The sequence below is a fragment of the Mchenga conophoros genome, linkage group LG13 (assembly GCF_057382185.1).
Source record: "Mchenga conophoros isolate Kocher_MC1m ecotype Shallow Benthic linkage group LG13, M_conophoros_male_GT1.1, whole genome shotgun sequence".
NCBI lineage: Eukaryota > Metazoa > Chordata > Actinopteri > Cichliformes > Cichlidae > Mchenga > Mchenga conophoros.
This window is the reverse complement of record NC_140538.1, coordinates 4325317-4347624: the sequence shown is the minus strand read 5'-3', so window position 1 is coordinate 4347624 and position 22308 is coordinate 4325317. Positions and strand designations below refer to the sequence as shown.

Genomic DNA, 22308 nt, shown 5'->3' with positions numbered 1-22308 from the left:
ACAGCAGCCCTTCTATATTACTGCCGCTGCCACTTTTAGTGTAAAATATTGATCATATTTCTCTATAATGTGGCTGTGAATAAGTGGCCGGCAGGGCTCTGCAGTGCAGAAGTGGAGGTTTCAAGTGGAAAGTAATAGAAGATGTGACCTCACGGCTCCACAGATGGAACATGAACATACTTTCCCTCTCATGACCCATATGATTAATTCATATCACGAGAGGGTGTTTTTTTGTTTTGTGTGTGTGTGTGTGTGTGTGTACAGCTAGTGTGACCAAATAAGCACGTGGGAGGGGAATCTAAGGTATTGCGTGACCTTGGACAAGCCAAAAACATATTTATGACTAACCAAATACTTGAAATGCTGTATGCATATGTAAATATAAGCCAGACAGTGTGTGATATACTGAAGTTTTGCCCATTTCTCTACTCAACTCGTAGCTGTGAATGCATGTATTCATATATTTCTGTCCCTACACACATTAATTACCACCCAGTTTTCTTCAGGCATGTTGTAAATTCTGAAAAGGCTAAACAGTGGCAGCCAGATCAGTCAATACGCTGGATTTATCAGATAAAAATCCATCTTCCTTCCTTACTAGCACCTGGCTGGTTGATTTTTCCTCACCTTTGCTTTTCGTCTTGGTCTCCTGCCTCCGTGTCTGTTGCTCTGCCGTCCCTGCAGCCAACCGAATGTGCCCCAGCTCCCTCTACTGACATAATTGTAGCCAATGAGCAAATCTGTTGCAGCCTGATTAGCAGCATCTAAACAGCACTGGCCCCGGACATAATTTAGACATAGATGGAGGGAGAGAAATAATGGCACAGAGGAGAAGGGAAAAATGTACCGAAAAGACACTAATAGGTTCTGCAACATCTGTTATTTTTAGGGATTATAAATGATATATTGCATGTACGACCGGTTGTGCGATTTCTGTGGGGTACACAATAGCTTAAAGGCTGCTGTGAAATGCTTGGACAGAGAGATCCATGTTTTAAATTCCCTGACAGGCTTAAAAATATTGATGTGGTTGTGAATTAGTAACACTCTCCCTCGCTGACTGCTGTCAGGATGCCCTTGAGCAAAACGTAGTGGCTGCAGCTGTGTTGCGGTTTTATTCCTCAGCTCGCGGCTGTGATTTTTGTGAGTGGTGATTATTTTTTTTGCGCTAAAGTGGCCATTCGTGCCCATCCATGGTGAAAATTTGTCTCAATCACCTCAACGTAAAACCTCAACACCTGTCATCGTCATTGTTTTCCAAGGTCTGAGCCTTGCTAAATAAAACTTGATTGATTGCCTATTAATGTATCTGAAGGCAACTATGATTTACTTGTTCGGAACAAACAAGACAGCTTCCATTTTTCTCCACTAATGGCGTTCCTCCGCACCATAACTCTTCTTGTCTCCATGTATTCAGGCTCCATTACATGTGGCATCCATTTCAAAAGCAGTGTCTTGTGTCTGTCGGACCATTACTCTATGTGGGAGAGCTGATAAAATGAGCCGAAAGGCTGTGTGGTAACTAAGAATAGCAAGTGTTGCTGGGGAGTTGTAAAAGCGTGTTTGTTTATTGCTGTTTTATTTCAATTTTATTTGGTTTACGCAAAAGTAATTACACTTGTAAGAATCTGCAAGACAGATACAAAAAAGCCTAAGAGAGCTGTTGCACCACAACTGCTTGTTCAATGATTTAAAATGGCTGTTTGGGTGCTGTAAACAACACCGTTAGAAATTAAAAATGGGTAAGTGCAAATCTCAAACCCATGTTTAATTCTGCGTTAGGGTGAGGACTGTGTGAATATTGACTGTGGGATGTCTGCAGATATACACACTCGCACAGATGCACAGCCCACTGTTTCCTCTCCCTTCCTTGGTCTCTCGCATAAACACGTATCAGCAAACACGTGCGTGATCTATAGCTTTATTTCCCCGAGGGTCTGTTGTTCAAACATTAATGTGACTTCTTCCTCTGTTTATTTCTCCACAGAGAGCAAAGAGGTGTATAAGAGACAGGTGCTGTCAATCACATCCATCGCCATGGCAATTAGCCTCCTGGGAACGCTGTGCATGGCCCTCTACTGCCGCAACAAGTGAGAAAATAAACTCACAACACCGCACATAAAGTCTACAGATGGCTGTTAAAACTACAATTCAAATCTTTTTCAATTCAGCATACTTACTAGCTTATTACTTACTTCCTGTAGGTAATATTCAAATTGCACTCGCGCAGTTAAATGCTGAGATCTGGGAACAACACTTCAACAACAAAGTGGATCAGTGAACAAATCTTTCTTTGAGAAAGAAGAAAGTCGTGTAAAACTGCTTGTTGTAAATGAACTGTCACTAAGTAAACTTTAAACAGATTGCAGTGCACTGCCAGCGAGCATTAAAATCTACAAACTTCAAACTAGAGGCGACAGGTTATTTCATAATTGCACAAATAATGTGTGAATCTCCACCTCTAAGCATTATCTTCCTAGGAATTATGTTTCAGTACAAACAGTGAGCAGACTACGTAACAGATGGAGACGAACAGGTGTTATTTTTAATGTATTCAAGCTCTCTTTATCACTAATGTGTGAATGGTTTGTTAAGTAACATCAAAAATCAGACTTTCTTCAACCCTCTTTGTTGCATCTAACAGCCTCTAGACTTGATTTCATTTCTGTTAAAGACTCGGGTCATATTTGCCCCACAAACTGTTGCATTTGTGCATTGAGCCGAGGTCCCAAATGCCTTGGCTTAATGCTTCTCCTTTGCTTTCCTCATGACACGCAACAAAAAGCCAGACTAGCCAGCACTAATTTAAAAATGGAGATCACTAATCACTAAGCCAATAAAAGTTCTGGTTCCCATTGCAAACAGACTAACACAAACTTCACAGAAATAAAATGAAAATCTGATGTGGACTCAAATCATATTTTGCTAGCAATAACAATAACAGGGAAGCATGCCGTTATCTTTGGAAGCCCACCAGCTCAAAATGGACAAATTGTCTTGCATCAGCGGGACATTCAGTACATGAAGGGATTTCCATTTAGTTTCAGAGAGTTTGAAAGAAATTGATGCTGCACTGATGAAGCGATGTAATCTTCCAAACACAGAGCATCCACTGGTTGTGTTGTGTGCCATCTATGATGTCACCAGGGCCCTATCACCTTGACACTTGAAGTTTGCTAGACTTGCTGTAATAAACTCTCGAATGCTAGATGTCACCACTCGGACAAAACATCACCACTGGTATAGAAGTAGAAGAAATTGAAAATGGAAAAAAAAAAAAGCTTTTCTTCCAAGTTTTCTGCAGAAAGTCTCATCCTGTCAAGGTTTTACAGCATCTCTCTCTTAGCCCTTGTCCTTGTATACCATTAAAAGGGTGGCTAAAAACTGTTAAGATCATACACTTGTGTGCACAATCATTTTCACCTAACGTAATCTTTCACTGAATATGACAAAAAATTAGAGATTGAGTTCATGAAGCTATTTATCCTAGACTTCTGCACAAGTAGAAGTCTTTATGCAACCAGACGTCCTACCCCCTGCTAGCCATTAAAGCATGCAGGTTTTAGTCACTTCTGCATTAGTTTCACTTTTCAGCCCTGGAAGCAATCTCTGTTTTTTATACTGTCTATTATGGCTCATCAGCATTTTGGCTGTTGCTAGCTGGCACAGGCAGTGCAAGCATGCACAGGGGTGCAGCTGCAGCTCAGTCAGTAACTATGCGTGTCATTAATAACACTGGTTTTCTGGATGCTAAGCAGAGAACTTTCACAGTATTTGGCAAGCTGTGAATATGTTGCTACTTAATGCATTTATATGCTCACTGACAAATATCCAAATGGAAACATTGCAGGAGTCCTCAGTTTTCCTGAGTTATAAAAAACAATTACTGCTGATAATTCAGGTGAGCTTGTTTTTGATTATTGGCTGCTACAACTTGAAAATGGTACTTGGTCACTTGATTCTTAATTATTTAAGAAAGCAAAATGTATATTTATAAGTGATATTGCTGATTGTTTTTGTGAACAATGTAGTTGATGTCCAACACAACAGAAAAACAGGAACCACTATGACATTTTGTCAGTCTCTCCTCTGTGAAGCGGCACTCTGCATATCATAAAGAGTGTTTCAGTGGCTTCGTGACACAAAAACGACTGAGGTTAGAGCTCATGGTGGGTATTCAGCACAGATAAATTTAGTTCAGTTCTACACTGGAAAGACTGAAATTACAAGAACTGCAGTTGAATTATTACTCAGCTCCTAGAGTGACAGCATTTCCCCTTTAATATGTTGACAAGTAAATTAGCTGTAGTGACATGAAATTTCACCATAACCAATTTCGATTTTTTTCATGATTTTCCTTTGATTTGAAAGTGTCTACAATGACTGACATTCAAACTTTTAAGTAATATTACTGCTGCTACATTCTGCCACTGGTCCCTGAATCAATATATTATTACTACATGTGGAAATAAGCCCTATTGGGTGTGGTCAGACCACATGTAAACAAAGACATATTTAAATTTAGTGAAAACTGAGGCAACATGTTGAGGCATCCTGCATCTTGGATGAAATCCCAGACCAGGTATTTGCAACAATTTGTAAAGCTCATTATACACATATTCATAGCCTATTATCACCCAAAGGTCAGCTCATGTGACTTAAGCCTTTCTCTGCTCTCTGCCTGTTTTCTGCAGGGTTGAAGTTAATATGTGTTCACAGTAATTGGTAAATGAATAGTGTATATATATATATATATATATATATATATATATATATATATATATATATATATATATATATATATATATATATATATATATATATATATATATCCCTTGTGAAGGGAATCTCAGCAGTATGGGTTAAACATCTGGTTCTAATGGCAGTATGCCATTCAGAGTATGTGGACTATGGAGCAAGCTATGATAGATGGCACTGTAATTCCATAGGCTTTCCTCAGTAATATAATGATGTGAGTGAGTGAGCAGCCTGACAACAAGATAATCGGATCAAGCGATGATGGACAGGCGCTTTCAGTGAATCCATAATTGAGTCAGGGAACTTGCTTGTTCATTGGAGAAGATGCATACAGATTGGGATGAAGGAGCAAGGGAGCGGATCTGAGTGACCTGAATAAAGATAAAGTCAAAGGTTTTCTCACACCGAGAAAAAAGATCCCGATAAAAGTGCAGCTACATGAAAGACAAATGTTTCCCACTTCATGCTAAAACAATAACAGAGAGACATAGAGTGTGTTTTACATTGTAATATCCATCACTGCTGACTTATCTGCTTTATTGTCCTTTAAAAGTTAACATTAACTCTATTCCATGAGTGTTGTGAAACTCACCACTTCATAATCAACATTTAACCTTAAAAAAACAACAACGACAGTCTACGAGCTTATTTTACACACTCATTATAAAGTCATGTTTTTATCTAGTTACTCTAATGTCCTGATTTTGCTACTCAGTTAAAGCGGAGTGTACCAAACTCCAATCTATCATAAGATGGCAACATCAATATTTAACCATTCTGCAACATTATGTGCACTGACATGTTTATATTTTTTAATTGCACAAAAGGTGCTTCAAGTAAAACAATGATGGCAAATATGTAATAAATAAGCAGGACTAAAATATTTTTTTTTTAAAAATGAACTCGTGGTCTGTAAATGGAGGTGGGCTTCAGTCTCCTTGGTAAAAGTCAGACTTAACACAAAAACTTTAGAATAGATCGCCTTGAGCTCTGTACCCTTTAAGTCCCACCTCATTCAAAATATGTTTTGCTCAACGTTACTTAACGTGGCTGTTTGACCTTCTGTGGTCTTTAAATGCACATACTGTATGTGATGTGCAGTTTGACACCAGCAGACTGTTTTCATTTCTGCTGAAGTCGTTTTCTCAGGGCTAACCTTGGATCTGATGTGTGTGGACAGGAGCAAGATTGTGTTACATCACCACTAGTCATGAAGCGAGTCATAGTGTGGTATGCCACAATGCTGAGTCATTCCCCAGCACACATACGCTGACAGTGAACTAATCCATACCGTGCGGTGACAGTGGAGTGGAAGCAGTGCTGAGAATTTTTAACAAGCAGTCAAACTTTTCTTCTTTAAATAACTTCATCAGAAGCAATTTCTTTTATCAGGCAGATTATCTCCATAGGTTTTTAAGTTGCCTCGCTTTAAAATACTGCTTGCATTGGGACTAAATGCAAAAAGTCAGCATGATTTATCAGTAGTCAGCACTGTTGCCTTGCAACAAGAGACTCCTGCATGTGTGTGTGTTTGCAGAGGATGTGAATGTAAAGAAGTCCTCTAATGCAGACATAATTTTCCTGGTGTACTTAGTTGTTTTTTTCTAATTATCCTTCTTTGGAGAAACAAGGGTAGTAAGTAAACACTTTTCCAAAACTAGTGTGTACCAAATGTCACAGCCTCCTTCTAAGAAAATATAATTAAAGGCCTCAGAGGTGGAGAGGATAGAAGCTTAGCATGCGGCAGTTTGTAAACACTTCATTACGTCACTGTCATTCAGCAGAGTGTCTGACAAAGGACAAGTAAAGGCTTCATCAGCTGCATCTGGTAATGAGCATACCCCTGGCACAACACAATGAAGTTGTGATACAGAGCTTTTGTGCTCCAGGTCAGTCTAATTGCACATGCTTGGGTAAGTGGTGTAAAAAATCAAGTAGATTTTTAATGTCTACTGGTCAGAATAGCAAACCAAAAGAGGTTCTTTCAGATGAATGGACAAAATCGGCTCACATCCTTCAGCTACTCCAGCTGTAATTATCCCGCTTTCTCTAACTTGATTACCTCTAAACCTTTTGTCATGTAGTCAGCTGCAAGATTAGGGTCAAACTAATTAATGTGGCTGTCAATGACTTTAGTCCTTCAGTGTATTTGCAAAGAATGTTATAAAGATATTCTTTGTAATATTCAATATTTTTACTAATGTAAGGAGAACACATCTCAAATGAATAGTCACAGTTCTACATATCTATGCAGAAACTATTAAATGGAGTCAATTCAATTTTATTTATAGAGCGCCAAATCACAACAACATTCGCCTCAAGGCACTTTATATTGTACCGGTAAGTCTCCAAAAGTTGATTCTGTTCATCTGGACGTAGCGTTTTCCCAGCCCATTGTTCCTTTAGTGGGCTGGTTTCAGTCATTATGCAAATGTACTGTTTCTAAGATTGGGTAAACCTGCAGTCAGCTGAGACTGAAGAAGTCACTTGGATGAGTGATGGAGCGTTTCTCCCACAGAAAACGCTACGTCCAGAAGAACAGAATCAACTTTTGGAGATTTACTTAGCTGGATGATTGAGCATGCATCAAGACGTTTATATTGTAAGGTAGACCCTGCAATAATACATACAGAGAAAAACCCAACAATCATATGAGCCCTGTGAGCAAGCACTTTGGCAACAGTGGGAAAGAAAAACTCCCATTTTAACAGGAAGAAACCTCTAATGGAGAACCAGGCTCATCGGTCATCTGCTATGACCAGTTGGGGTGAGAGAAGAAAGACAGGACAAAGACATGCTGTGGAAGAGAGACAGAGATTAATAACAAATCCAAACTTCATGTCAAGTGTCATTATATAAACGTCTATTAGTTTGTTTTAATCACCGATCACAGAGAAATCAGGTAAAATTATATTACTGGTAGAGAGCTTCTCAGGAAGCTCAGTTTCTTCCACTCATCCTTCTCCAGGGAAATCTTAGAAAGCAACTCTCCTTCACCAGGGAGCCAGTGTCTTGGTTGGAGAGGGAAGTAAATAGATTATTTTAGGAATCGCAAAGGATGGTAGGGATACTTTAAAAAGTAAGTCACGCTCATAAATTCAGTTGGTGGAGTTTCTTCTGTATAAACTTGGACTTAAATCTGTCCCTCCTTTGTTCCGTCCTAAATACAATATTGAAAATGCTGCTGCACATAATGTTTCTGAGAACTCTTGAGATCACTGTTGGATTCGACTGGCTGGAGAAAAGAGACCTAAAAATTCTCACATCTCTGGCTGCAATTAGCAGCTACATATGTTTAGTTTGTTGTCTGAGAGGAGACCTGTAGAACACTACTCGGTGAGATCTGCATTTCTGAAACAAAGGCAAGGGAGCAGACATCATTTTTCAAACTGGTTATAATTAGCTGTTTGTGCCAAAGCTCCAGTTTTGAATTAATTAGAGCAAAATTATAGACTGGTTACAAGTGAGACTTGCTAATCTCAAGATAATGAGTGCAAAACATAATTATGACACTGAGGAACTCGATACAGGTTGTACTGGAAGAAAACCTCACGCTAATATCACGCTAAAGAGGAACTGGTATGGATTTTTGAGTGGAAGCAACTATGGGAGGTTAAAGGCCTTTTTAGCCAGCAGGTGTGTCTCTTATTTCTTTACAGTCAAACAACTCCAAAGCAGTGTTAACAGAAAACCTTTTCAGGATCCACTAATCTCAAGTGATGTAAAAATTAATCGATACATTTCGAAAAATCAATACCAGAGTGAGAGATGGAGCTGAATCTGTTTGGAACCACGGATTCAAATCAAAAGATATAACAAAAATGACCTGAAAACTGTCAGTTAGCCTTCACTTTTGTTTGTCTGACCTTTAATAAGGAAATGCCAGCACTGAATATATGTATTCAGTGCTGTATAGAACTTATGATGGTGTATATGATTTACTCTGGAGACTGACAAAGGTTACACTGTGCATGAATATACCACGTGTGCTAGTGTTTATGAGAGGCATATTGTTGGGCATTTGAATATTGCTGCTAGGAATAAAACCTGTTAACAGTTTCGGTCAACATGCATAAGTTATTAGATTGTCATATAGAAGCTAAATTTAAAGTGAACATCACTTGGACGGATTGGAGCAACCCTGAAATGTCAGTGCCTCCTATTATTATGTATTTATAGCTGTATAAACACATACGAGTATTCACTAACATTAGATGCTGATTCAGTGGGATAAAAATCTGGAAGCGTAAACATGATCCGCATTCATTTAGCTAATAGCAGCACTTACTCTCTAGAAATCAAAGGTTTTTTTTTAAATAATATGAAACCATTAGGCTACCCAAATTGAAAATATTTGCATCTCACTGAGTCTCTAAACATACATATTAGCCTAATAAATTCAACTTCAGTAAAAGCAGTAAGACGATGTAAAAATCAGCAGCTTTTGACTAGCTTGCTAGCATTAGCATCGCTCTATGTGCTAACAGCCTGTACTTAAGCACAAAATTCAGCGGTGGTCCCTCCATCCATTCTACACTCAACGTTTTGAGTTTTCAAAAGTCTATATCATAATGCAGAACACACGTCTGCATTTAAATCTGATTGTAAGTGCAGAAGTAGCCTGGATGATATGAGATGCAATCAGCAGGTTCACTTGTTCAGTCTCGTGTTAATCTTCCTGTCTTAAAGATGAATTTAATGCATCACTGTTACGTCCAGATACAACTCAGCTGAAACTCAGCCAATAAACGCTACTTCTTAAAGCACTCAACTGGATCCAATAACTTTTTATCTCAGTTGTATATTTTTTTCCTTTATGTTTAGGAGGCGCAGAGAAAAACTCCAGGCCCACCTGAAGGAGAGTCGCAGTTTGAAAAACTACACTACTAGTTCCCATAATGCCCTAGAAGCCAAAATGAGGGCCTCTAACACCAACCTGCAAATTAATGAGGTGAGTACATGAGATGTTTTTTCTCTTCTTTTTTTTTTGGTGCTTATACATGTAAACACATGGAAAACTGACCTCATGCAGAACTCCCGGTGCTCCTGTTTTGTGAAGACTGTTGGCTCGTTTTCACATGTGCACTGCAACCTGGAATTTTTCTATAGGAGCAATATAGGTTTACAAGACAGGATAATGCAGATGGCATTGGCCAGTTGAACATCAGCAAATCTAAAAACTGATCATCATTTAAAGCAATACATTCTCTTATTTACTTACCTCCTTACTTTTAGTTACGGATTTATGAAAGAGTAAACATGAGGCTGTACTTGTGAGAGATTACTTCTTACAGTGAATGTAGCAACATCCAGCTCTCTTCCAAAAAAATTTGTTAAAGCTGGAAATTCAAATGCAGGCTCGTGTTTTAATATAAATCGTTCGTTTATCATTGTTGTGGTAGCTTTTTTTTTTATCTCACCCATAGAGGCCAGAGTTTTTTGTAACAGTTATAAAGCCGTCCCTGGCTGAATTTCTGGATGTTGTTGTTTTTTTTAGGTAGGAATTTTAAAATATAGCCTTGGGCTTCAGGGGTTGGTTATTATTTTTCAGTAAATTAGTTGGCATTAGCAGGAGTCAACAAACATTAAAACATAAATCTTAATCTGAAAACCAACAAATATTCAAAATGAGATGTCTGCTCCCTAAAGTTATTATCACTGAGCAGACACACACCTCACACACGACACCGCAGAGGATTACCATTAGATTTATGGCTGCCTGCAGTTTGTGCATGTGAATAAGTATGTATTGCTGTCTCCACCTGGCCACTTGCAGGAGGCTTACAGGTCTTCTTGAGAGCAATCGTTCAGTGGTTTGGGAGCATGCTGCTGGCTGCCAGTGTCATTCATCATCTCCTCAGTGCTCTGTGTCATCGCGCTCCCAAATGTGCGTCCGGGAGTAGCTGGCATGGACATGAAAATTACCTTAACATGAATGTTGCTCCTGGGAGACTGTCCTTGTGTGTATTTCTACACCAATCTGCATAAATTAACCTTAAGCATTTTTTAAAGTTTAATCATGTAAATCCCTCAGGCACTTCATTAGGTACACCTATGAGATCTAACATATTCCAGTACAACATCTATACCATGAATTACTGTGTTTCCAGCTTGTGATTTTCTTATCTTTATTGCATAGGTCATAATGGGTGCTGGTAGCGCTCCACCAGACTGCATTATATTTAAATGGTTCCAAATATTTTGTCCACTCCACTGAAATTAATACACAAGTGTGTAAAGTATTAGAAACATTTTTAAATGCACTGTTGGTCTATACACAAGGGGCTCCATCATAAGCGCATTAATATGCAGAAGATGAATAAATCACTGTGTGGGAAAAGCAGTGGAGATAATTACATTTCATGCTGGCAGTTCGTGATACAGCTGACAGATTTATCCTGATTTGTCATCATTGCAAAGACTGTCCTCTGAAAAAAATACATCAGCGGTTGTTATTTCATTAAAAAGCTTGAAATATAATATCTTCACCTGTAATGCCAAAGAAGGGAGTTTTGCAAAACGGGTTGACAAAAAAAATAAGATAGATGTCAAACATACCAACTATATCTGGATACATCTTTGGTTTTGACCCCAGAAGCCACAGTTGCACTGCACTAGTTTTTGACACCAAAAATGCAAAGTTGTCCATATTTTATCTGACGTTTTAAAAGAGACCTAAAGTAATACTTAGACTTTGGAAAAGTAAGCTATGGTAACTTGTGGCTACAACCTTATATTTACCATACAGTCACCAGCATGGTATCAATATTGTCATCTAAATTTTGACAGCAACAGAGAAAATTTCCTTTGTCTGTTATGGCATATTTAAAATTTCAGATGAATCTGTTAAACAAATGAGTAGTTTTGCGAGCATAATAGTGTCATACTTGATTTGAAATGCAGAAATTGAGATTCTGATTTTTTTGTATCGACACTTTCATCGAAAAATAAAAACGAAATGAAAATGTCCTGGAGACACGAGATCCAATCAGAATGAAGCTGTATACCTTAAAGGTCGGTCCGTGAAAATAAGCCCGTCCATGGTGCAAAAAAGGTTTGGGCCGCTGTTGTAAAGGATAAAGCACCATCTTAGGGTAAAACCTTGGCTTGTACAACCAATTTAATTCAGTTTTATCAGTTTTATAGCACAAAATCACAACAAAACTTATCTCAAGGTACTTTACATTGTAAGGTAGAGCAATTATATTATTAATGCTATTATGTTACGCTTACCTCCTCAAACAAATCTAATCTAAAACATCCACTTGGCTGCTTCCTGGTCTCCCAGATGTTTTGGTGTTCCCAAGCTTGCGACTGCATTTTAATATCGTCCCAACTTGTTGATTTGTTGACTGCATGGTTCCCTTTGTCTCTTTTCTTTCTTTCAACTCCAGACCTTTGATCTCCTTATGAAAAAATAGGTGTGTAAATCCGAAATGTATCAACCATTCCTGAATGTTTTTAAAGACTTTTAAAGCTGAACGTCTACATATCAATCACATTTTGATTGTTTCATTTTAGTTTTAATGTCAGCCTCAAATAAATGTCAACACATTGACACTCTTGCCCGAAGCCTCCACCTTCAGTTTCAGTTCAGACGATTCAAGAGTGTAAGACATGGCTCGGAGACGGACTTAACCAGAGTTTGAAAGCAATCTGAAAAATCTGGAGTTTGTAAAGATGGTGTGTCAGGTGCGTCTCCTCAAATTACCTTCAAGGTAAGAGGTCTGTTGAGGACAAACATACTGGCTTCCCAAACTAATGTAATGATCAGAGGAATAGCAAAAGTCCAGCCTCCAGCATAACTGCATTGCACAAAATATGCCCAAAAAACAGTCAATATTATTTTAATCTCAAAGAGCAACATTTATATTTCAGACAAATAACTGAGGTATTGTTGGAAATTGTGCAGCCATTAGAAGTACATCACATTTCATTTCACTTTCAACCTAAATGTCAGAGTTACTGAAAACAAATGCAAATAGATTTTTGTGTTTATCGACCCGATGAGAGAGAAGGCACAGGAAAACAGATCAGTTATATAGATCAGAAACGAGTCTGGGAAACTTGAATATTTTGTCTGCATACTTATGACTTGAAACTCCGTTCTGATTTTCAGCTGTGTAGCTATTTAAGGACATTTTTGTTATCTTTTTACTTTCTTATCTCCTTTTGTTTTATGGAAGTCAACAGCAGGAATGTTGTATTCCTTTTTCTTCTCGTTTATAGAAGCTTCATTCAAACTTTAAGTGGGTCACTGTTCTTTATCTCAGAATTTCCACTTTGCTTTATCTTTTTTCACTTACCTATTTTTTCCAACATCACTCTGATACATGATAATATAAATGGTCCAGTGCATGCAGGGACATCACATTAAATGTCACATCACCTAACATATTCAGCCACAGCCTAGTTTATCGACAACACAGCTGCTCATTGATTGTCACTGAGGCATTAAGCTTGTCTAAACTACACTGCTTCACATCTAGTTTTGAAATATCATGTTGTATTGAGAAAAAAGCTTTTTCTTGTTCTAGTTAAGAAGCCCACACTCGCTCGTCTTATTGATGAGAGACACCAGATTAGTAGCAACGCTCTTTTTACTAAAACACGTGTGTTGTTGACAGTGCCTTTAAAGATGTCTTTGTCATTTAACGGATAGTGATTGAAGTGTAAATGACCATTATTGCCTCCCTCTTATGGTGCACTTCAATTATTATTGTGTTATTTTGCAATAATTAATGATCTTTTCTGCAAAGAATTGAAAAAAGTAGACTATAATCGAATATCACATGCACATTGCATAAATTTGTACAGAAAATTATTTAAAATAAGCACTTTGGCTTTTATTTTCCTTACTGATTATTGTTTACTGACTCCAAAAAATGTTTTGTGGTGGAAAAACAAGGCGGCTCTTTAGTGCATAAATGTTGCTTTGAAATCTTCTTTTATTTATTTAAATTCTACAACAGTCTTTTGGGAACTTGCATGCAAATGAGCAGCATTTGTTTATTTTGTGCCTACGCACCCAGAATCACATTGATTTCTGTCTGCAGGCAATCAATTACTAAAATTTCTGAAAGGAGAGCAACAAGCATGGGGTCAATGGTGTATTAGGATCTTACACACACACAAAACAGCCACACACACATTCATTTCTGTGTCATTTTTTCACTACACAGACACATTTTCGTTTTATTATTATACCCAACTTTCATTTAGATTCGTACTTTTCATCTCATTTTGCAGTAGCTACAAGTAGATCTAGACCCCTGTGATCATGTGGGTCACGCCAAAGTCGGCAGAACATTCCAGCAGTGGCCAGCAATAGAAAATGAACACTTCTGATTAGCACCGCAGGGCCCTTTGTTGGAAGTATTTGATTAAGCAGTGAACTAAAGAGCAGCTCTGAGCGAGTCAGTCTTTCTCTATCAATCAGGTTTTACCACCCTATCATGAATTCTTGAGGTGTCCCACAGAGTCCGTCTGCCATTTCCGCATAATTAAAACTGCCCTGACTTCATCATGAGCGGCGCTGTACTGAGCCCGCTATGCTAAGCGTATTTCTGAGACTGGAGTGCATGTGTTTAGCTGTGAAACAGTTAAAGACTCCATGATGGCTGCGCGAATCATAAAACCATCTCTGGTTCAGTCCACATAGTTTGTCAGTGTTCAAAAAGATGAAAAGAAAAATTCTAGAGGCATATAGTGCCTATCTTAGAGATTAAAACATCTATTAAAGTACATGTGCGCTCGCTCACGCACACACGTAGCTGTTTTATGTGCTCCACGCACCACGAGCGTCCAGACTGGGCGCAGTCACTGTCAAAGCCATGATTACTTTTGCTGGTTGTATCTGCTCACGTTTGTGGAGCTAAAGAGTTTCTTTGCCTGCAGCTGTGCAAAAAAATATTACATTTATATTGATGACCTCTATAAACAGTCAGTATTGCTGGATGACGCATGCACACAGTTTCCAGTTTTTCCTCAGGCGATCTTTCTTAAGCTTAAATCTATTTTCAGACTGAAAAAAAGTGGCTGCTGAACCTCGCAGAGTCGGCATTAACAGATCGAAGGCACTTTCCTCTCTTTGAGCTGCTAGGCAGCGAACGGGTAAATTCATTTAACGCAATACTTTGTGTGTTACTGGAAAAGTAAAGCATTTCCTATGACTTACCTTGGGCATTCCTTTAGTTATGACTAGCACAGGTGGATACAGTTTCATCCACTGAATTAATTAACAGGTCACTGGTGCGATTTCCCCACTCTTAAATGATCTGATTTCCTGATTTAAGTGGCCGGGGAAAGAATAATTTCTCACTGGTAGTTTCTGCATCAATTAGCGACTCGGATGTACACGGTGTCAAAACGAGAGCAGAGCCTGTGATACAGCTACATGACGATTTGGTTTTAACTCATCGTTTCTTAGAAATCGTTTCATTTTTTTATTTCATTCCATGAGGGCAAAACACAGGGGAAGTCCTTTGATTTACTATCGCAGTTGCAGATTGTTTAAAGATTTACAGCAAACCAATCAAAGTAGCAGAGGCCGAAACATGATTTTATGAAGCTTGACAAACCCTGGAGCATGCCACTGCATATAAAAGATGGACATATTACCCGCTGGTTTGTGAAGTCCCATTTTGAAGCCATTTTTCTGTGACATTCTTAGCTTTTAGGGGCAGGGATAGCTCAGTAGGTAAAGTGGTCGCCCCATGATCGGAAGGTCGGCGGTTCGAATCCACTTAACGGCTACCCTGAGGTACCCCTGAGCAAGGTACCGTCCCTACACACTGCTCCCCGGGCTCCTGCTTAGTGGGCTGCCCACTGCTTCACTGAGTGAATGGGTCAAATGCAGAGAAAAACAAGTAATTTCCCCATGGGGATCAATAAAGTATCCATTATTATTATTTTGGAACCCAAACATCAGATACCACGGTTCTGTGTTCACGAGCCTATATGGTCAATATATATTGTCTAGCTTAAGGTAGCAATGCCCTAAGAAATATCCTCCTTTTACAGAGGCCATGAATCAAGCGAGCACTCTGATTTTCTGCATTATTTTATGGTAGTAAGTGTAGCCCAGTGATAAAAGTTTAAATTGTTTGCAAATACATTTTGATAATATTCACTGAACATACTCTGATCATCTGATGCGCCCACTTTAGTTCAGATGGTAGCCTATATAAAGTATGACACGACTTCAATAATTATAGAAAGTGTGTCGTGGCTTTTGAGGTACAAATGAGGTTTTCCACTGTCTGCATGGTCACATCACCATGGCAGCATCTGTGATGCTAACGAGACTGGTGTCCTGGAGAGGGTCCACTAAAGGGACTGTGTCTGTGACAGTCTTGTTAGTCAGACATCAAACTGTAGAAGACATAAAAGTAAGTTGGGGGAAAGAATTGCACAAAAGTAGGTCTCGCTTACTTAAGTTACAAAAGTGTGGAAGTTACTGTCTAGACGATGGCGAGATAATGCTGAGGAGAGAAAACTGTCACCACCAGATAGATCCAAACCACTGATACGTATGTGTTATAGATAAGAAATCAAATCAGCAGTCCTCTTGCATCTTTAAGCCTTTTAAAGTTTAAAGCTCAAAGCACTTTCTTGTGCTGTCCTGTGTTCTTTTCAGGAGTTCGCAGCTGCCATGTAGCTGACTGAGTTTGCTTTGTCAAGCGCATTGTGAAGTGTCGAATCAAAGAACTGCTTTGTTTTATTGCATATCTGTCCCTCCAGAGGTGGAACGAGCAGAAGGAGAGTTAAAAGAAAGAACCTGAGACCCACATAGTACAGTGATAGAGCTAATTTAGACATCCTGCCATGAAGGCTGCAAGATAGAAAGAGGGGATAAGGGATCAATGTGGATGAGAAAGCAAAAGAAAGAGAAAGCAGTAAACTGAGAGATGTGTTGGAGTTACGCAGGACGAATGGATAGTGGACAAACTGAAGGACGTGGTAAATTTGGTCAAATACCACCAAGACGACTTCTTCACTAAGCCAACAAAAAAATGGCAAATAGCACAAAGAGCAGACCAGTGATGGCTAACATTACTTTTAAAAATAACATTTTACATTAGAATATTAATGTACTTTAAAAAGAAACAATTTTGCTTCAGTGCTACTGAGAAAAATAATATTTTAAGTTAATTTTGTAAATGGACTGGTTCTTATATAGCGCTTTTCCACTCTTCTGAGCACTCAAAGTGCTTTACACAACTTGTGCATTCACCCATTCACACCAGCACAACTGACATTCACACACATTCATACTCCGATGAATGCATCGGAGAGCAATTTCGGGTTAGCATCTTGCCCAAGGATATTTGGCATGCAGACTAGGGGAAGCCGGGAATCGAACCACCAACCTTCCGATCAGTAGATGACCTGCTCTACCACCTGAGCTACAGCCACCCATATTTTAAGTTAATTTTGTATTACCTTTATTAAACATTACTTTGCAGTTATTTGCTTGGAAAAAAAGCTTCTGGACTTCTTTACGTTTCTTGAAGACGTTTCATCTGAGAAGCTTCTTCAGTTCTAAGAGCAATTGGTGGAGAGTCCCAGATTTTAAGCCCTATGGGAGTGTCCCCCCAAGACGGTCATGGACCCCCTATTGATCCTCTACCTAATCACATGAGTCAAGGTGTGAACCACAGTGAGCCCCCCCCCATCATGTAATTTCCTGAGGTCAGATGGCCCAGGGTGTGAGTGGGCGTTAAGGCGTCTGAGAAGGGAACTCAAAACTGGATTATAGATGGCAGGCAGTGGGTGACATAAACCCCCGCCTCTGTTCAAAGATGGTCATTCACACTGGACATAGATGGCTTCTTTCACTCCTCTTTCAAACCGTCTGTCTTCTCTGTCCAAGATGAGAACATTGGCATCCTCGAAAGAGTGACCTTTGTCACCAAATGCTCTTAGAACTGAAGAAGCTCCTCGGATGAGAGGTGAAACGTCTTCAACGTCTTATATTGGGCAGTGTGTTGCCCACTGTCCATCTCTCCATGAGTGTAATTATTTATATGAATAGTGGAATCATTGAGTCTTAATGTTGTAAAAAGTAATGTTAAGTCAAGTAAAGTGGCTGTATTGCCATTCCAACCATGTGCAGTGGTTTAGTACACAGTGAAGTGAGACAACGTTCCTCTAAGACCATGGTGCTACATATGACATATAACATCAACACAGGGTTACATAAATGTGCAAAAATTACAAAAAAATAAAACAAAGACAGTGCAACACCAGACAGAACAGAACGATACACACACCCGACAGTGCAGACACACTGGAAGTAAGTCAATAATGTTGCCTACTGAGAAAAGTAACTCCAAGTACTTCTATGTTACTGAAAACACCTCTTTGCCATTAGCTTGAGTACACTGACTACATTGTCCAGGAGTTGCTTGCCCTAGAGTACATTTATTTCTGAGTGTATGGATTTTATTTCATTGCATGCCAACAACAAGCTTATTAATTTCCCCTGGAGTAACAATCTGAACTAAAAGCTAGCCAGGGATTTTCTTTTGTCTCACAAAGAAAACCACAAAGGAAAATGTACACACTCACCTGTTAGTAAATGTAAAATCCTTTACAGTACTGTAAACACTGTACTAAGGTGATGGGCAGCTGATTGTGTGTTCAGCTTATTACCTTATTAATGATGAGAGATGAATTATTGTAATTGCAAATGCCTGAATTACACTAAATACAGGAACAAATTGTCTATATCGCCTCAGTGTATAATTTGAATATATTGTTTAGACATCAGTGCTTTCAGTGGGTAACACAGTGGGCTCATGTCATCAAGGTTTTGCGTACAAATCTCCTCTTTGCATTGGAGTCACTGTCGAGTTTGAATCTTCTCCCTGTGCGCATTTCCTCCCACATACCCGAGATCTGGTCTGGTGGTTTTTAAATTAGCCGTAGGTGTAGCTGTGAGTTGTGGTCTATCTGTATTAGTCCTGTGATGGACAGTCCAACTGTACAGGGTGTACCCCACCTCTCATTCATGACAGCTAGGATGCTCTCCTGCTCCCCCCAGGACCAAGAGTTGGATATTGTACCTCAGATCCATGATTTCCTTGTTTTTTTTCCCATCCATGTCTTTTCTCAGCAGTGTGCATACACGGAGCAACATCCCTGTTTTTCTATTACTTCCCTATCATATCTGATATCATATCTCACAGTACAATAATATTGAATGGGTTGCATTGTTGTATTTTGTCATGTTTCTCAGGTCTTTGTCTGAATTTCTACGAACATTATTGCTAAGGATTGTCTTATTGCATTGGAGTCACACTGGGTTAAATATGTACACTTGGGTTTTAGGGGGTATTTATTATTTTCTTCTTTTTTTGGGTTGTATGGAAGCCCCAAACGCAATTTCATTGTTCTTGACAATGACAATAAATAAATAAATACTAAATACTAAATACATATGCACCATTATATAACACATTTGTCATGTTTGCAGCTATGGGACTGTGTTAGTGTATCGCATCTGAATAACTCATAATTTCTGGGTTCGTAATATTGTGCAGTATTCCCAGCCTCACACTTTCTTCTTCAGACACTCTCAATCAAACACAATAGTACAAATGGTTTAACATGCCAGAATTAAATCCCCCATTCAAGTGGCGGCATTTGACCAGCTGTGCCACTTAACTTCAATTTTTAATATGAAATGATGTAAAAATGCTTTGTGCTGTCAGTTTAGTGCAATTTTGTTTATTTCTTTATAGCAGAATCCTAAGGAAACATTCCACAGATGATTTTTTTATCTTTTTCTGCAGACATCGCTATTTTTTCTTTTTCTTCTTCTTTTTTAAGCTCACGTTTCTAAATCTCCATACAAGGATGGAGCTTTTCTGAGAACAGCAGCTGACTTTTAGGAGTAATTTGGACTTTTGAGAGTTAACAAACATGATTCAGCTCTGAAACTTTCTCTTTCATTTTACATGATGTAAAACTGCAAGTTCTAACTCTCAATGGCAGTGAATGACTGTCAAGGTTGGGTTGACCTTTTCACCCAAGAATCTGGCTGTTCCTGTCCATCGGCCCATTGCAGGAGCTGCGCCATCAGTTGCAAAGCCAACAAACTGTGCGCATATCGTTTCTGCAGAAATGCTGCGCTGGTGCATAATTCCAAATCGCAGTTTCACACACTGCAGAAAAACATGGAACGATGTATGCATTTATACATGTGGCACAGTAACCGCACCAACACACCAACAACTCGGAACCTTACAGTAAATAATGCCAATGTTCTTCCACATACATTATGTTGGCTTCTAAAACTAGATGTCAGGTTTACATGGAGGAATAGTTTATAACAATTTAAATTTCTAACACCCCTGAATCATAAACATACTACATACCGATTCTTTTTTGGCCTCCTCTGATTTATCTGAACTGTCACACTATTTTCAAAGAGAAAAAAATGTGTAAAACTCAGTCTAGGCTGATACCTGATGTGTGGCTCCTGAAAGCTTCGCTCTACACATCTGATGGAGATGACAACAGATTATCAGTTATTTACTGTCTTATTGCAAAAAGATTGCATGTGTGTGACAACTTGACCTATTTCAATCAAGAACTGGTAGTAGACACACTCGATCTTATTGCCGTTCTGTTGCTGCCTCAGCACAGCTGGTTTGAACACAGCAGCTGACTGCAAGTGGTTTCAGACCTGATCGCGCTTCCCAAAGCAGGGAGATCACATGGTAGCAATAATTTCGGTCATGCCTCAGTATTCGACCACTCTTTAAACTAGTGTGACTGTACCCTAGGTTATAAATGCACAGAAGATAAACTAGTGATTAAATAAAAAATAAAGTTATTAGAATTTCTGCCTTTTACCTATAATATTCACTTAAAGTCAATTCAGGCTTTTTATAATGTGAAGTAAAGGCCTCAAAATACTACGATCTCCTATGATCCCTGCACATGCTGCAGGGGTATATAAACATGTTGGGAGGGAGGAGAGGTGAGTGGAGAAGAAGTGCTCAGTGTATGACATGAAATCCTGCAGGAGTCCACAGCAGCATAACTAAGGGATAACCCCGAGACCCTGAATCATCTTAGTTATGCATACAATCACAATGCAGCAATCCATCTTGCCTTATTTTTTTTTATCTTTTTTGCCTTGTTGCAACATAAAATATTCAGAAATCAAGGGTATCTGTGACACAGTTCATTGTTGCTTGAAGAGCTGTGGCACAACCAGATGCCTTTGTGCTCTTGAATTCACCAAGATAGCAGCAACCTCCCTCTGTTCTCCACACAGCACAATACACCTCAGTCAGGAAAGAACTGTGTTGTGAAAGGTGGGAGAAGACGGAAACAGCATAAATTGACTCTTTCACGATCAGCCCCCACAATCGAGGCAGAAGACACTCCTCGTCTAAAAAAATCTAAATATATTATGATTAGAAAGGAGCAGATTCAGTCTGAGCAAACTTTAACATCATATGTTAAAATGCATGTGAAGGATTCGTCCTAATATGTTGCATTTATTTTGCTTTTTCTCTTCTGTTTCCCCAGTGCTGCAAACGGCCATCCCAGTCTCGCCAGGGAAACGTCTGCGAGTCCAGCTTTTCACACTGCAGCATCACGACTGCGCCACCCAGAAGCTCCAGAGGCACAGTAAAACATCACAGGTATGACATTTAATTGCACATGCAGAGACATCCAGGCTTTATGTTGTACTCCCCCTCTGTTCACTGCAGGAAACGGTAATAATGCAGAATATAGCAACAATGGGCAACTTCAATGTCCTTTCCTGTAATCAGCATAGACTCAGTGAAGAGAGAAATTGAATTATCCACATTACAGTGCAGACAAAGCTAATTGCTGATTTATAGAAGAATGATAGTAATTATAATTATAGCTATAAACACATTAATAAGCATATCCATAACAGTCATGAACACAGAGGAGATGAGACAGAGATAAAATCAGAAGAACACAAGCCAGCGCAGACGTGTATATCCCAGTCGGTCTTTCCTCACAGCGTTCAGCGGTGTGTCAGAGCTGCCTGGGATTTTGGCATGTTCGTCAGCAGGAATACACTCAAACATGCACACAGGAGTGTCTGCTTCTGAGAGTTCACATTCAAATCCTTGCCAAAGCTGTTTTTTTCTGTTACAGTACACACGAGCAAACACATTCACAGCACTTTGCAGGGAGCTCCTGCAGATTGAGTTTATACATTAGACCATTTGCCGGTATTTTGATTTCACAGTTCAAGGGAATTTCGGTAAACGAAGCACTGATTTAATAGCAGATTTCATGTCAGCATGTGTGTGAAAAAGACTTTCAATTTATCATTAAATCTAAACTCAACCCCTTTTAAACACTGACCCAGTTGGAAATCGTCAAACATCATGTGTAATGCTTTTATTTTTGGCCTTCTCTTCACTATGGCAGTTCAGTTAAAGGCATCCGCCTGTCAGTGCACACATGGATTTCTACCTGTTACTGCTAAGCAACTCCAGGAGCAGCTGGGGGTTAATCTCCTTTCTTCAAGTGGATTCAAGCAGTAGT

At 39.1% G+C, this 22308-nt stretch overlaps 1 protein-coding gene across 1 annotated transcript in view; it reads left to right on the top strand.

The window, feature by feature from the left end:
- Nucleotides 1–22308, top strand: part of nrg3a (neuregulin 3a) — a 360952-nt gene that overhangs the window by 326701 nt on the left and 11943 nt on the right. The window contains exons 5-7 of the mRNA XM_085296128.1: nucleotides 1988–2090; nucleotides 9583–9709; nucleotides 21307–21422. Coding sequence (XP_085152254.1) covers nucleotides 1988–2090; nucleotides 9583–9709; nucleotides 21307–21422 — 346 coding nt within the window. The remainder of the gene's footprint in view (nucleotides 1–1987; nucleotides 2091–9582; nucleotides 9710–21306; nucleotides 21423–22308) is intronic.